Source organism: Prinia subflava, chromosome 1 (assembly GCF_021018805.1).
Source record: "Prinia subflava isolate CZ2003 ecotype Zambia chromosome 1, Cam_Psub_1.2, whole genome shotgun sequence".
Lineage (NCBI taxonomy): Eukaryota > Metazoa > Chordata > Aves > Passeriformes > Cisticolidae > Prinia > Prinia subflava.
The window spans coordinates 109,683,563-109,697,636 of NC_086247.1; the positions used below are offsets into that span (position 1 = coordinate 109,683,563).

The 14,074-nt window shown below is 45.1% G+C and overlaps 1 protein-coding gene across 1 annotated transcript in view; it reads left to right on the forward strand.

The window, feature by feature from the left end:
* Window positions 1–6,903, forward strand: part of TMC2 (transmembrane channel like 2) — a 30,821-nt gene extending 23,918 nt beyond the window's left edge. The window contains exons 18-20 of the mRNA XM_063407363.1: window positions 4,123–4,201; window positions 5,324–5,444; window positions 6,547–6,903. Of these exons, the coding sequence (XP_063263433.1) occupies window positions 4,123–4,201; window positions 5,324–5,444; window positions 6,547–6,800 (454 nt within the window). The 3' untranslated portion in view covers window positions 6,801–6,903. The remainder of the gene's footprint in view (window positions 1–4,122; window positions 4,202–5,323; window positions 5,445–6,546) is intronic.
* Window positions 6,904–14,074: the final 7,171 nt, after the last annotated feature.

Here is a 14,074-nt window from a genome sequence, read left to right on the forward strand (position 1 = left end):
ATCAAAGCTGTCACAGCTTCCATAGGAAAAATTTTCTGTAGCCAGCAGGAAATAAATGGACAGTCTCAGCCTGGTGCCTTTCAGAGAAGCAATTTCTGTCACAGCTGGTGGTATTTAGAGCACAGCCAAGACAGGGCATTTAAAAATTACATGTTCCAAAAATATGAAGAGTTGTGAGCTTTGTTTGGGTTTGGGGGGGGTTTTACTTTTTCATTTTCCAAATAATACATCTGGTATTTGTTTTAGTGCCATTTGATCATTTCAGCTTTGAAATCAGACTTAAATCCCCAGCACCTTCAGCAGTGCTAGGATTAGTTCTCCTTTTTTTTTTTAAGATACTTTTGGCACTGTTCTTGAGGTTTTCCAATGCTATCAAAATGAGTAGGAGGGCTGTGGCCAAATTCTGTAGGCAGTTCCGAGCACTTCAGACTAATCAGAGGGAGACAGGGAGAGAGCTGGGGAGCCTGTGGCATACAGAGCTTCCTGTTCTGACTCTTCTGGGGTATCCACACACACACTGGAGAGGAGCCTCTGGGCTCATCCAGTACAGCTGCCCTTGGGCACTGTCATGCTCCATCCTGGATAGCTATGCTGGAGGTAATGCCATTAAATTATATCAAATACAAGTTCCATACAAAGTTTCTTATACAAACAACCTGAGAAAAATCCCAATTAAACTGAAAATGACATGTCACCTTTCTACCTGCCTCAATATTTGCTCATTTTAACCTAAAAATGGTGATCAGGTACTGTAACATGTGCAGGCAGATCCTACACCTGTGTGAATCAGACCAGGTCTGTGCAGGGGGCAAGGAGTCTCACATCCAGTCCCACATCCCCAGCATGTTACAGAGTTATAACCTCTCTTCTTGTGGGCTTCACAGCAGCACTGGCAGATGCCATTGCCAACACAAAGTGAAGACTGCAGAACAGCCCAAGTCAGCCACCTTTACAAAGGGGCTGCAGGCCACATTTCTGAGACTTTGATGCAACCCTCAAAAAAGCTGATGGGAGAAAGTAATACCTTTGAAAAGAATGGGTTTTTTCCAGTGACAGTCTCCTGCCCTTTCCTCCACTGACAGCTGGGAAAAGTAACAGCACAAATTCAGTTTATTTGTTGAAGAGACACCTTTTATCACACCTTTCCAGTGTTGGCTATTCCCACGCCACAGACTTACCATCAGTCCGTTTCTCCTTGAGACACAGTTTTGTCTCTGTCCTGATTATCCTCTGAGAGCTGAGATACCTTATGTCCGTGTTACCTAAAACATCCTCACTTTCCACCCAGATACACTGCCTGTATGGCCTGTATGTGTTGCATACTTGTGATTTCCAGCTGTACAGCTCCCAAGAGTCACAGCCCTAAAGAAGTGGCTCCCCCCATGGTGCCTGGACCAGTCAGACCTATGGCCCCTTGGCAGTGGCTCTCACATGCCCTGAGAGCATCGGGTGTCTTGCAGAGGCACAACCACAGTGACCAAACAGGATTGTTTCTTAGGGCTTTGGCCCTTTTCTCCTTTTCAGTTAAGTGCCCAGTTTCCTGCCTTGTCTCTGAAAAATCTTCAGCTTCTCCCGTGGTGCTGACAGGCAGACAGTTAAACTGGAGCTAATCCTTATGATGGACCCCATTCAGTTTTCCAAGAGATTGGAACCAGGGAAATGCAAAAGTTTCATTTAGTCCTGATGAGAAGAGAGCCAGAAGCTCTCAAAGCAGCAGGCAAGGCAACCTACAATCTAGCCTAACTAAAAATAGCTTCTACAAAGAGCAACAGGTGGATTGTAAACGGATGGTCTGTTGATTTTGATTGCAGCCTCTCAAAAAAGGTGTTTTCCACTTCTGTGGACTGAATTAAGTAATTTTTTCTAGCCATGATAACTCCTTCTCTTTTATCCAGGTGCAATCAAAAAATCATTTTTCATTTATTTTGGTTTTTAGCTCCTGGTTCCAAACAATGAGGGGGTCCAGTGAGTGACATGAGTGTCAAGCTTACTGTCCTGCTTTTAACTGCCCAAGAATAAGGGAAATAGGAAATACCGAGAAAGAAGAATGAAAGATACTGTGTCCACAGGCACATAACCTAAGCCCACTCAGGCTGAGAGTACGATTTCAAGCTGTGGCCTGCAGAGCCTCCTGGCAGAAGATAGAAGCATTTTACTGTATCAAGAAGGGGGAAAAAATATAATTCCTATGCAGGCTAGAAAAGGACAGTGACCCACACTCTCCCCAGAACTGGGGAAGTGATAAATCAGAGAAGAGGGGTGCCAGGGTGTCAAGGTTTAAATCCACATGGAAGTTAGGCACTACCCTGCTATTTGCTCAGCCTCTTCTCTCTCTCCCCAGTCCTGGTGGAATGAGGAGGAGAATCACAGAAAAAACTTGTAGATTGAGATAAGAACAGTTTAATAATCAAAGTTAAAGTAAAATACAGTAATAATTGTAAATGATAATAATAATAAAAAGAGAAAAACAAGTGACACACAATACAGTTGCTCACCACCCACTGACCTTACACTGCTAACACCCAATGTGTTAGCACCCAATGATGCCAGACCCCTTCCCAAAACCAGACTGACCCCTGTTAAAGGTAACTCTCCTGTTTATACACCAGGCATGACCATTCTGTGGTGTGGAATATCCCTTTGGTCAGTTCAGGTCACCTGTCCCACCTATGCCCCCTCCCAGTTTCTTTTGTGTACCTCCTCACTGGCAGAGCTTGAGACAAAAACAAAGGCCCTTGCTCAACTTAGGATAAACAAGAATTAGCAAAACGAAAACATCAGTGTGTTATCAACACCATCCTTATTCACAGCCCTGATTACAAAGGAGTATTTTCTAGACAATGAGCTTGATAACAGAGAAGAAATAAAACTATCACATCTTTACAAAAGAACAAAAAGAAAAAACAACTTCCAAGAGGATTTGCAGGACAGAGAGCCCAGATCACCAAGAGTGAGTTTTGGGTTAATGTTAGGCAAAAGGAAGCAAATGTGTTGCCTCTAGACGGACTCCTGTAAAAAGCCTCAAGAAGGGCAATCCCAAGCACTGCTTCCTGATCTTCCACCTGGAAACCCACATGCCAGTGCATGCTGCCTTGCTGGGCTTAGGGTCAGGCACTCAGTTGATGAAATCCTTGAGTCTGGTTTGAGGTTGCTGAACACACGCAGGTTATGAACTCTTAGGAAACCATTTTTCTTTCCTTTTATAAGAGAATTTTCTGCTTTATTTAAAAAAAACCCAAACAACTATAGCAGTGAACTGAACATTGGTACATTTCCTGGGAATGGCTTGGAGTCACTGATGGTTACAGTTTAGAAAAATAAAGGCACTCCACAAAAGCAGGAGGAGAGATTTTTTTACTACCGAAATATTACTGGCTGGTGAGCGTCAGAGGTGGCGAGACAGACCCAGACTCTGGGGCATGTTTCAAAGCACAGCCTCCCTGAGTGCCAGAGGCTGGCAGCCAGCATGCCCTCTCCCATCCTTGCTTGCCTTTCAGTCCCCTCCTGCTTGGCTCAGTTTTCCCCTGGCTTTGGCATGCCCTTTTTGGAGAAGACAGGATCAAACCAAAAGGCCATGGCTCTCCTCCAGCCTGGCTTCTGCTTGCCATCAGTTCCTGTTGGTTTCCTCAGGCCCTGCCCAGGGATACAGGATGCAGATGGTCATGGAAAAGGGGGAAGGAGGATTGTTCCTTGAGCATTGCTTTTCAGGAGAGGTGTCAAGGCCCTATTTTACCACTATTTCCCTGGTCTGCCAGTTTTTCCTAAGGTCCCTGAGATACCTGGTGGCAGTTCCATCTCAAGGCTGGTGCCTGGTTTCCCCAAGGCTGGTGCAAAGGAAGAAGAGGGAGCCCATGGCCAACCAAGGAGGAGGCACACGGGCAGGCTGGTCATTTTTCTTCTGTTTCAGCAGAACTGAGCTTCAGATGGGCTCAGCCCATCTCAGCTAACCATGTCATAGGTAGTCCAAATTTTTCCTAAACCTTGAGCTTCTAAAAGAATTTTAGAGACAGCTGGTGGGAACACTGGGTATTAGAAGGTAGGCAAAAAATTACATGTTCCCTCCTTGTGAAACTTTCTCTTTCCCCTGATCCTGTCACTGCAGCAACATATTTTCTGTTCCAGCCTCACCATCTATTACCTGAATGCTGTGTCTAAAGCATATCAGAGGGCCAATGCAGAGCTGAAGAAGAAAATGCAAATGGTAGGTACTGATCTGGCAACATCACCTTTGAAATACCGTGCACTTTCATTTTGCTGCATAGCATATGCTTTGAAATCACTTTTCACTTTGGTGACACAAGAAGACGACGTATTTGATGCTTGTTCAGTCCCCTCTGATGGTATTTAATATCTAGCTGTGCAGAGTGGTCACATCCCATAATAGCCTGCTATTCCATACATCAGAACCACAGTTGGCTTTCCCATAAACTGTGCTTTTCTTCTACAAAAGTAAGTTACCTCAAAGTTCAGACAATGCTTTGGTGTCTGAAATTTCCCAGGAACAATGGTAAGTCCATTAAAGCCACAGCTATTTTACTGGCACAGGACAGGATCCAAGCCAAGGAAGCAGTGCCACATCAAGCAAAACATCTCACAAAGCAGAGATTGGTGCAACATTAAAAGAGAGGATGTGAGCACTGAGAAATGGGACTCCATAAATTACATTCAGATGCTCAAATTCAGAATATAATCACTTGGCTTAAAGGAAGTGTCTTGGTGCAAAGGGCATCCTCGAGTACTGCAGGAGCTGAACATGTGCTACAGCACACTCTAATTTTGAGGCGCTCTATTTCGTGCTGCACAATCTGGCTGGGTTGAGGCTAAAGGGATCACAAAGCAGGACTCAGCACTATCCAAAAGTACAGATTCCCTCTACCATCCAGAGGAAAATCTTTCACAGTTCTAAACATACGCAAGTAAAGCCAAGGACAGCCCTACACCCGCGTGCTGCCATATCCTCTTCCTCTGGCATTTATCCCTGACACCCTCTCTCACAAGAGGCTCACATTTAAAACTAACCAACACACCAGAGTGGGCAGATTGGTACCTGCAGTAACACACACACAGCCTGATAGACCTCAACCATGTTATCAGCAAATGCTTTGCCCTAACAGGAGCAGAGCCACAGTTTTCCAGTCCTGCCTGGGGTGTACTTTCTTTCCTGGAAACACTTGATAACCAGACCAGGATTCAGCACCTTGCACTTGGCAAAGGGATTCATTCATACCAATAAACACTTAGCCAGGCAAGCATGACACCAGGCCACTGTTTCCCAATTACATCTGCAGTTCTTAACTAAACCAAATGGGTTTTATTGCTGCAGCAACGTGAAGAGGAGAAAAACAAGAGAAACAACAAAGCCAGTACCAACCCGATGCTGGAAGATCTGGAGGATTTACTTACACCAAGTACAAAGACTGAAAGTCCCCCCAAACCAGCAGAAGGTAAAAATTACACAATCTCCCCATAACACTTCTGAAAAGGCCCATTTAGCAGCCAAAGTGACTGGTAGGATTGAGAAACTGGAGGGATACACCTTAGCAAGGGATTGGGTGAGGATAATTAGCAGAGATTTTGTCCTGTCGCAGAAGTCCACCAGCCAATGGACACAGGAAGGGCACATTTTAAGACTGGATTATAACTCACACAGGCTTGTCACAGTGGGAATTGTAGTCCAAAATTATGATTCACATCCCAACTATTAACCATGCTGGTCATGAAACCAGCAGTTTATTCAGAGAACTCTGTTTAAACTCAGTATTGTCTCATGGCTGATGAGTTGAGTCAGACTCTTTCCTCCTGAGTTGAGCTTTTCATTGGAAAATTCATCATGAATGAGGCAGAAACTTTTCACAGAATTGGGTTTAAGTTTTAAGGTAAATAAGTGCATGCTCTAAGCTCTGCTGTGGGGCTCCATGGCTGGGCAGAAAGAACCAGAAGGAGGCATTAGTACCAGAATTGGGTTATTTTCAAGGATAATGGATCCTCTAGGCTTAATCTCAACCAGCCACTTCCTGACTGCCAGAGCCTCCAGTTCTCATTTGTGAAAACTCACTTGAAAGATTTTGATTTTATCCTGGTGCAGGTGGGGAAAACCAGACTAGTGCCACCATAAGCCCCTTGAATTCAATGGGCTGAGACAAACTGGGAGATTCAGAGCAACCCAATACAGATCCCCTCCAAAGCAGACTCAAGGCATTCATTTAAATGGAAATAGTGCTGGCAGCATTTTGAGTGCAATGAAAATAAAAACTAAAATCAGGAATTACCATCCCATGCCTAGAAGTGTACCAGCATGGCTGGTAGGATTATCATGTCTCATGGATGCATCAGTAAGAATCTGAAAAGAGGGGCTGGGCAGCAGAGACAGGTACTGGCTGTTGGGGTGAAGGGGGAACATTTATTCCTGGTTTCTTCACTCAGATGTTCAAACACAAATCTCCAGACACTCTGGTTATTGCACAGAGAAGAAACAGCAGCCACTGGGGAGAGGACGAAAGGCAGTGTTTGCTCCCAAGAAAATAACATTCATAATCTTTGCTCTAGACAAGAAGACAGAGTCTCTGAATGGACCCAGCCCTGTCAGGAAAGCAGGCAGAGTAGAAGCCCTGGCTGGCAGCCCCGTGGCCGGTGGGAGAGGAGCAGCATTCACCCCACCACCACCAGTGTTTGTGACACAGCCACGGACACTGGGCGTTGTGGCACCCTACCTTGGGCAGCCCAGGCCATGGGGGCACCCCCTGGGACCCTTCCCTGGCAGAGGGAGAGGGCAGCCATGCTACCCACGGGCTGCTCCATAACCTCAGCAAAGTTTCTCCTGTCTGACATTAAAATAGAGGAGCTGCATGAGCTGTTGTGGTTTTGGTAGGAAATGATTCCTGCATGCTGGACACCCACTCATGGTGCTCTGTATCTATCCAACACTCTCTAATACAGATTTGTTTCAACACTTCAGAACTTTCTCTGTGGAGCAAGTGCTTGCCAGTATCTTCAAAGGCTTCTTTAATTAATAAAATTGGTGTGATTTTACCTGCCATTTAAACAGAGGTTTGTTGTGGGTTTTTTTCTGTTGTTCATCCGCCTGAAGAATTTAGTATTCTTGTAAAAAACTGAGTGTCCCTGCTCTGCCACAAGGCAGCTGCTACTAGGAATGGAGGATTCCTACCAGAGAGAATTTTGCCAGCTGCATTTAGTCCCTTGTGATAGACTTCCTACAGTCTACCTCCTCCAAACTTCATCTTTTTGTTTCAATCTCACCTCCACTTTCTCTAGGTTCCCGCCCCACTCCTCTTTTCACAGTCTGTTGACAGCAGTTTGCACCATTGTTTCAATCCCTGGATATGATTCCTAGTCTAGCAACACCACCCAGCACAACTGAGAGACTAACAGTGCCTTGGCCTAGTTTCTGATTATAACCAGTTAGAAATTCCTGGTGCAATTTAAGAACAGTATCATCCAGATCTACAGGACTTCCCAGGACTCTGTGACAGATCTCTGGGCTGACCTGCTCTCTAACACCTACAGTTTCTTCCTGTTGCTGACATAAACCAATCCTGGCCAGTTTAGATCTTGTGTTCACATGGGTGTTGTTCTTCAAAAAAAAAAAAAATTCTTCAATAAAATCAAATCTATAACCACAGATAATAACAGTTCTAAAAAACTAAAAACAGTTCTCAAACTGGGATATTTGGATTTAAAAAGGTCCTCACTTTGAATTTTTTTCTACTAAATTCCATAAATCTTGTGAAATGCTATGTTCAGGACAGGAAACTTAATAACATATTCATGTTGACTGAAATGATTATTTGTCTCTTGGAGTTTTGAGTCCATTTACTAGTTATTCACATGCAGCTGAAGGTTAAACTCCACAAACTCACTGGAATATTCAGTAGTGTTTAGTTTCACTCCTGTTTTTCTATTGTTAGAAACAGCAAAAAGCCCTTGTCTGAGCATTGATTTCCAACCCCCTAACATTTGCTGAAAGCCTGTATGCATCTCAATCTTCCTCCAGGGCTCAACTTCAAGGGGAAAGAAAAAAAAAGAAAGAGAAAAGCTCAGTGGTGAGTACTGGGAACCTCCTAGTAACATCCTCACAGCCCACAGCTTCCATTCATAGCTGACTGTAAGAGTCCTCTGCACTGCAAATTTTTCACATCTCGTATTGCCGCTAGCTCAAATGCTGCAGCCAAGAGGTTTTGGTAAAAAAAGCCAAGGAAATATCTAAGCTTAATTATTTTATTATTCTTCTCATCAGAGGTTTGTTTTTAAACAGGCAGCTCGGCAGCTCTTACAGACATTGGTTTTTAGTTTGCATGGCCAGTGTTACCAATGAACAAGAACCTCACCAAAAAAAATAGTAAAATAATAATAATAATAATAACAACAACAACAACATTAATTAAACATTTAGAAATTTTAAAATTTGCAATTTTGCAAAACCCATGGCTAAGCATGAGCTGTGAAGAGGATAACAACATGCACCCTTCTCTTTTAGGGTCGAAAACATAATTCAGACATTTCTATCATTATGTGCTCAAGTGTGTTCAAGACAAACTGCTTTCTGTACTTCCAATGAACAGAAAATAGTAGACAATATTAAGCAGGTTTGCTCATAAACCAGAAAAGAATGCCAAGAATATACTGATTTTGTATTCGGTACCAAGGCACTTTGGCTTGTCCAAAGCAGAAAAATCAGAGTTTTGCTGCAGAGGGACAGTAAGTTCTTTTCAAAAGGAAACCCTGAAACACCTGAACTTCTATTTTCAGGTAGCTTACATGAAGCTTTCCAGGGAGAGAAAGGGAAACAAGCACTGGATGCCACCACTACCGACAGCATTCTTTTTCCTGATAACCTCACCTATTCTAAACAAGCAGGATCATCTTGAGCTTTCTCTCCTACAGCTAACCCTGCAGTATGACAAAGCCAATTATCACACATTCTGAACCTCCACAGAAATAGAATTGTCACCTTGCTTGAAAATGTGAGCTCAGAGGTCTTGTGTGTCATCCACCTCTGTTCTTCTTTGGAATCTTTCTCTGCTCATGGACAGGGGAGAGGGTTTCCTATACCAGCTAACAAACCAGAGCTCTGGGGATGGATTTTTAGTTTCTTTCAGGGTGCTTAGGAAGGTTTTCAGCTGCACATCTAAGCTAAAGAAAACTCAAAAGTACAGAGCGGCTCCAGACACCACACGAGCCATTGTAGGGACAGGAGCCACAAGCTGCACTGGCACCAGGACCAGTTTCTCAGACCTACCCTAAGAAACTTCCTCCGACAAATCCAAGCAAGAAAGACAACCAAAAACCACTTCTCAGACAAAATTCCTGCTGATGGTGACTGGGATTTTATCTGTTTATCCTGCCCCACAAGCAGGAGGAGCCCCACAAGCTCCTTAGCAGGAGCTCTGCCAGTGCCAGTCTGGGAATGGCCACCTTCAAGGAACTGAACAAAGCAGTCTGGTTAGGTCAGACATGAGGCAGATCGGAAAAAGATTCCACTTTAAAGGGCTAATCTAAGAAAAACACTTAAGCATCTGTTTCCTCACAGGAATTTAGAGCTTAAATACTGTGTTGTGCTCATTTGTAGAGGCCTAGCTCTTTTCTTGATATCTTTGGCTTATAAAAGAGACCAGAACCTTAAAAAAGAACTCCCAGAAAATACAAGCAAGAGATGGATAAAAAGAGACTTCAGAATTTCTACAAAAATCAGGTGGTTGAGTTTTGCTTTCAAATACAGCAAAGCCAAAGGGTCGTTTCTAGAAATAGCTGCACCACTCAGAGGAGGACATTCACAGACTGGCACTGGCAGAAACCCAGCAAGGCAGGGCCCCTGCCGGTGTCAGGAGCCCCAGAGTGGCTTCTGTGCTGGTGAAGAGGCACTAAGAACTCATGTGATGTCCTGTGGGCCCTTGCCTTGGCCCCAGCAGGCCGTGGGTACAGCAGGTCTCCCACCGTCCTGCACCCCAGCATGTGCAGACCCCTCTCTGCAGCCACGCGTCTGTGCTTTTGCTGGCACCAAAGCAGATCAGACAGGGACCTTTGAGCCTCACCCCAGCACCTCTCTAAATCACATTGCTTCAAAGCAGAAACGTCCTGGTTAAAAACAAAAAAAACCCCACCAAAAACAAAAAAAATTGAGTTCTTGCCAAAAGACTTGAAACTCGTGATTCCCCCAATTTTTATTCATACTGCATGCAATGTTATCAGTTCTCCAGCTGACAGCCATGCGGATTTTTTTGCTCTCTGTCATGGTTTTCTTTGCCATTTGCCTGAGCCTGAGGCAGCAGCTTGTCCTTTGGCAGGTGGCAGCCCGGTTTCATCTGCAGCCAAGGCTTTATCACTCCCAAATGTTCAGATTCAGTTTTCCCCTGGGGAGAAAAGTGACTCTGAAACCCTAGGATTTCTAGGTCCTGGCCCATTTCTCACACAAGGTAGTCATCAGTGCTGAGTCAGAACTCAGCCTTGTGTTTTAAATGGATTGTACCAACACAATGCTGTGTTGAGCTAAAGCAGGGAGCCTTGGCTTTGCTGCAACACAGGACCCAACTCCCTGAGGTCCCCTTCCTTTCAGACATCTATAAACACCAAAACCCAGCTGTGAGTATTGTGTCTAAATCTTAAATTGGTGCCACATGTCGCTACTCAGAGAATACCCACGTTCTCCATGACCTCAGCAAACAGAGGCCACCAGGCTCCCTCAGATCAGGAGACAGCCTGTGTATGCCTGTATCCACACAGGCACTGAGATCAAGATGAGTGCATTTTTAAAATGTTTCAGAATTGATAATTTTTTCTGCACCACTCCTCCATGATTGACAGCAGAACTAGAAAGCCCTGAAGCACAGAGATTTCTCTGCAGCTGGTGCTCCAAGCACACAGGTGGAGGGAGGAGAGCTGACAGGCACCCAGACAGGGATGGATAGACAGATGCCATTTCCCAGCAGGCAAGGGCTTTATGTGCATCAGCCTCAAACCTCCACAGAAAGACCCAATGGACAAAAGTCACTTGAGGGTGACAGAGAAGCCAAGGGGAGGAGGGGGACAACGACTGAGAGTCTCCTCCACCTCCTGGGGACCAGACTCAGGCAGGAGAGCAGCAACAGTGGGACACAAGAATCTCCAGTGCTGATCTCAACTATGCTCCCTGAAGGCTCATACCCAAGGCAAGGAGAGTGGGATTTAGCATCCTTTAACCCAGCTCACAGAGCTGGGAAATCAGGAGGGTAAGGAATTCAAAAGCCCGGCACCTGCCTTGGGGCCAGTGTGGAGATAAGAACACACCACACCCACCACTGCTACACAAGGCAGTGAAAAATCTTTGCAAGGAAACAGCTGCAGGATTTAAAAGCAGCAGAGCTTCTCCATCAGGAACCGAGCAATGCTTGCAGAAGCTGCCAGTGTCATCCCTCTCCTGGCAATGTGGGAGGGAGAAAAAAATAACTTCAGCTCAGTTGAAAATAAAATGAAAACAACCAATGCGGCACAGCACTGCTACCTGGAGTGCTCGAGGATAGACAAACCATCACAGTGATCAAGTGCACAGATCAGATTAGTAGGAGGTGGAACATTATTTTAATGGCATTACTAACTCATTTTTGCAGAGAAAAGCAGCTGCAGAAACATCCCAAGGAGCTGTGTCCTCCCCCTTCCTCCATCCTCCCTCAAAGCAAAGTTGTTTGGGGGAGCCAAGGCTTTTCCTACAAAAGCCTGCAGATCCAAGCCTTCCTCTAATTAAGAAACATTTCACACATATGGGACTTCTGGGTTTTTTTGAATAGCAGCAGCAGTAAATAATTCAGTGCCTTGGCAGATATGTAGGATCTTCAAAATATGAAGGCTATTATGAGATTTATTTTAATAAGGTACCTGGAGGGCTCAGGGCCAGGAAGAGAGGAGAAAAAAACCCCACCATAATAAAAACCTTCCCTTCTTCATTAGCCAGAGCACTTTGCTCCAGCAGCTTGGACAGAGCAGCACAAACACTGCCTGAACACCAATGGAGCTTCACTGCCACCACAGCAGCACTATTGCAGCTTGCAGGTCCCCCAGCTCTGATTGCAGCTGCTGCAGCACGGAAACAGCTCCAAGGCCAGGGCTGCAGGGCTTTTGCACAGGGCCCTGGCTAACTCAGCTTCTGCTCCCCAAGAAGCCCTGCAGCTTTTGGAGAAAAAGGCTGCAGAAGCACTTTGATAATGCATGTGCAAATAGAACAAATGAGCCACTGGCAAGGTTTTCATCACAAGCAGCTGCAGCTCTGCCTGTGGAACTCTCCACAGCTTCTGCTTAACTTTCCACACATCTGTCATCATGGCCACAAAGGATGGGGTTGTACCACAGCAGCAGAGAGCCAACAGTGGGGAAACATCTGCCTTAGCACTGCTCTGAGCATTGACCCGTGGACAAAAGCAGCTCCCTTGCACAGAAGTGGTGGACATCTCTTGTAACCCGTCTCCAGGTAAAGTGTCATTCACATGCCCTTTCAGCCCTTTGTGCTCCTCAGTACCTATGCCACTAACATGGAGGCTAAGTAAAGGTCTTTTAAAGACTTTAGCTGGCTCTGAGGAGCTTAAACAGTCCTGCTGGAACAGGACGAGTCACCACTTGGGTACACAACTACACCATGTGCCACGGAAGCAAAGTACTGTGTTTGAACTGGTTATCCACCTAAGAGGCAAAACCATCACATTGTTGGGTACTGACCAGACATACATTGCTCACAGTACTCCTCCAACCCAAAGTCCAGGAGGAAAAACAAATCTTCACCTCAAATAAAGGATTTCTTCTTCCCTGCCACCACCAGACCTCAAATTCAGAGGAAAGAATATAGAAGGCAAGGCAGAGCCTCTGAAAGTGACATCTGTTTAAACTATTTGTGAGATTACAGTTCCACCTGGCCTTCGAGGTGAGAATGGAGCCTCTGGGCAGTTTTGGGGCTCATAGACACCAACCCTTAAATCTCATCTAACCAGGAAGATTCGCCAAGCACACGTTTGCCACAGGGGGCCCTTTGGTACCAGCAAGACATTTCCTGAGCAGCTACCACAACTGCTGAGCCCACCCCAGCCTAGGAGAGCGAAGAGGGAGCTGCTCTGTGCCTGATGCCCACCCTGCTCCCCTCTGGCTTACACTGCCCCAAGGAGGCACTCTTTGCTCGCCTCCGTATTTTGTGCTGCAATTCTCTGAAGAGCAGAAGAGCAGTGCCTACCAAATGGCACTAGAAGCGAAGGTCAATCCACTATTCTTGTAATGACAGAAGATTTAAAATGAAATTTAAAGAAATGCAGAAGCTTGACACTTACCTTAACAGAGCAAGCTCCATCCCTGAGATCCCAGGGGAGTAGAGACACCACAGGCCACAGGAGAATGGCTTCACAGAGCACTCATCCCACCTGGGGACCATACAGAGTTGATAACTTGGCATATTTTAAATCACAAGTCTCAGATTTGACATTTTAATGAAGTTCCTGCTTCTATATTCAAGGTATGGTTCAAGAAATCCCAGTTCTCATTTTGAAACAGTAAACACAAACATGTAGCTTTCACAAAACAAAAATAAAATTCAAAATGAGCACAGGCAGCATAGAAGTCAAGGAAAAATCCAAGACAGGCTTAGGGAAAAGAATTATGATTTAAAATCTATCTCAAAGCTTTTCAAAAGGCTGAACCCCTGAAATCAGAAAAAGTAGTTGCTGGACTTCTCAGCCCTCCTGAAAGAGCTGATAAAGAATCACTGCTTGCTTACAGCACATGAACAAAGGGGGTTTGCCTCACAAAGCCAAGAGGAAAAGCCAACAGCGCATTCACTCCTACCCCACATCAGTCCTCGTGAGAAAATGGTAGGAGACACTTCAACTCATGGCACCTGGGGCTCGTAAAACCTCACCCAGCTGGGAGCAGGAATGAGGCTTAAAGGAGCCTTCAGAAAAGATGCTGCAGAGAGGGAAGTGGTGGTACTTTTTTTTTTTTTAAATCTTTCCTCTCAAATTAGAGTCTCTAACAGCAAAATAACAAGTGAGGGGAAATGGTTCACACCTGATTCCCTCTCTGATGTGCTGCTTAATTTTTTTCATATATA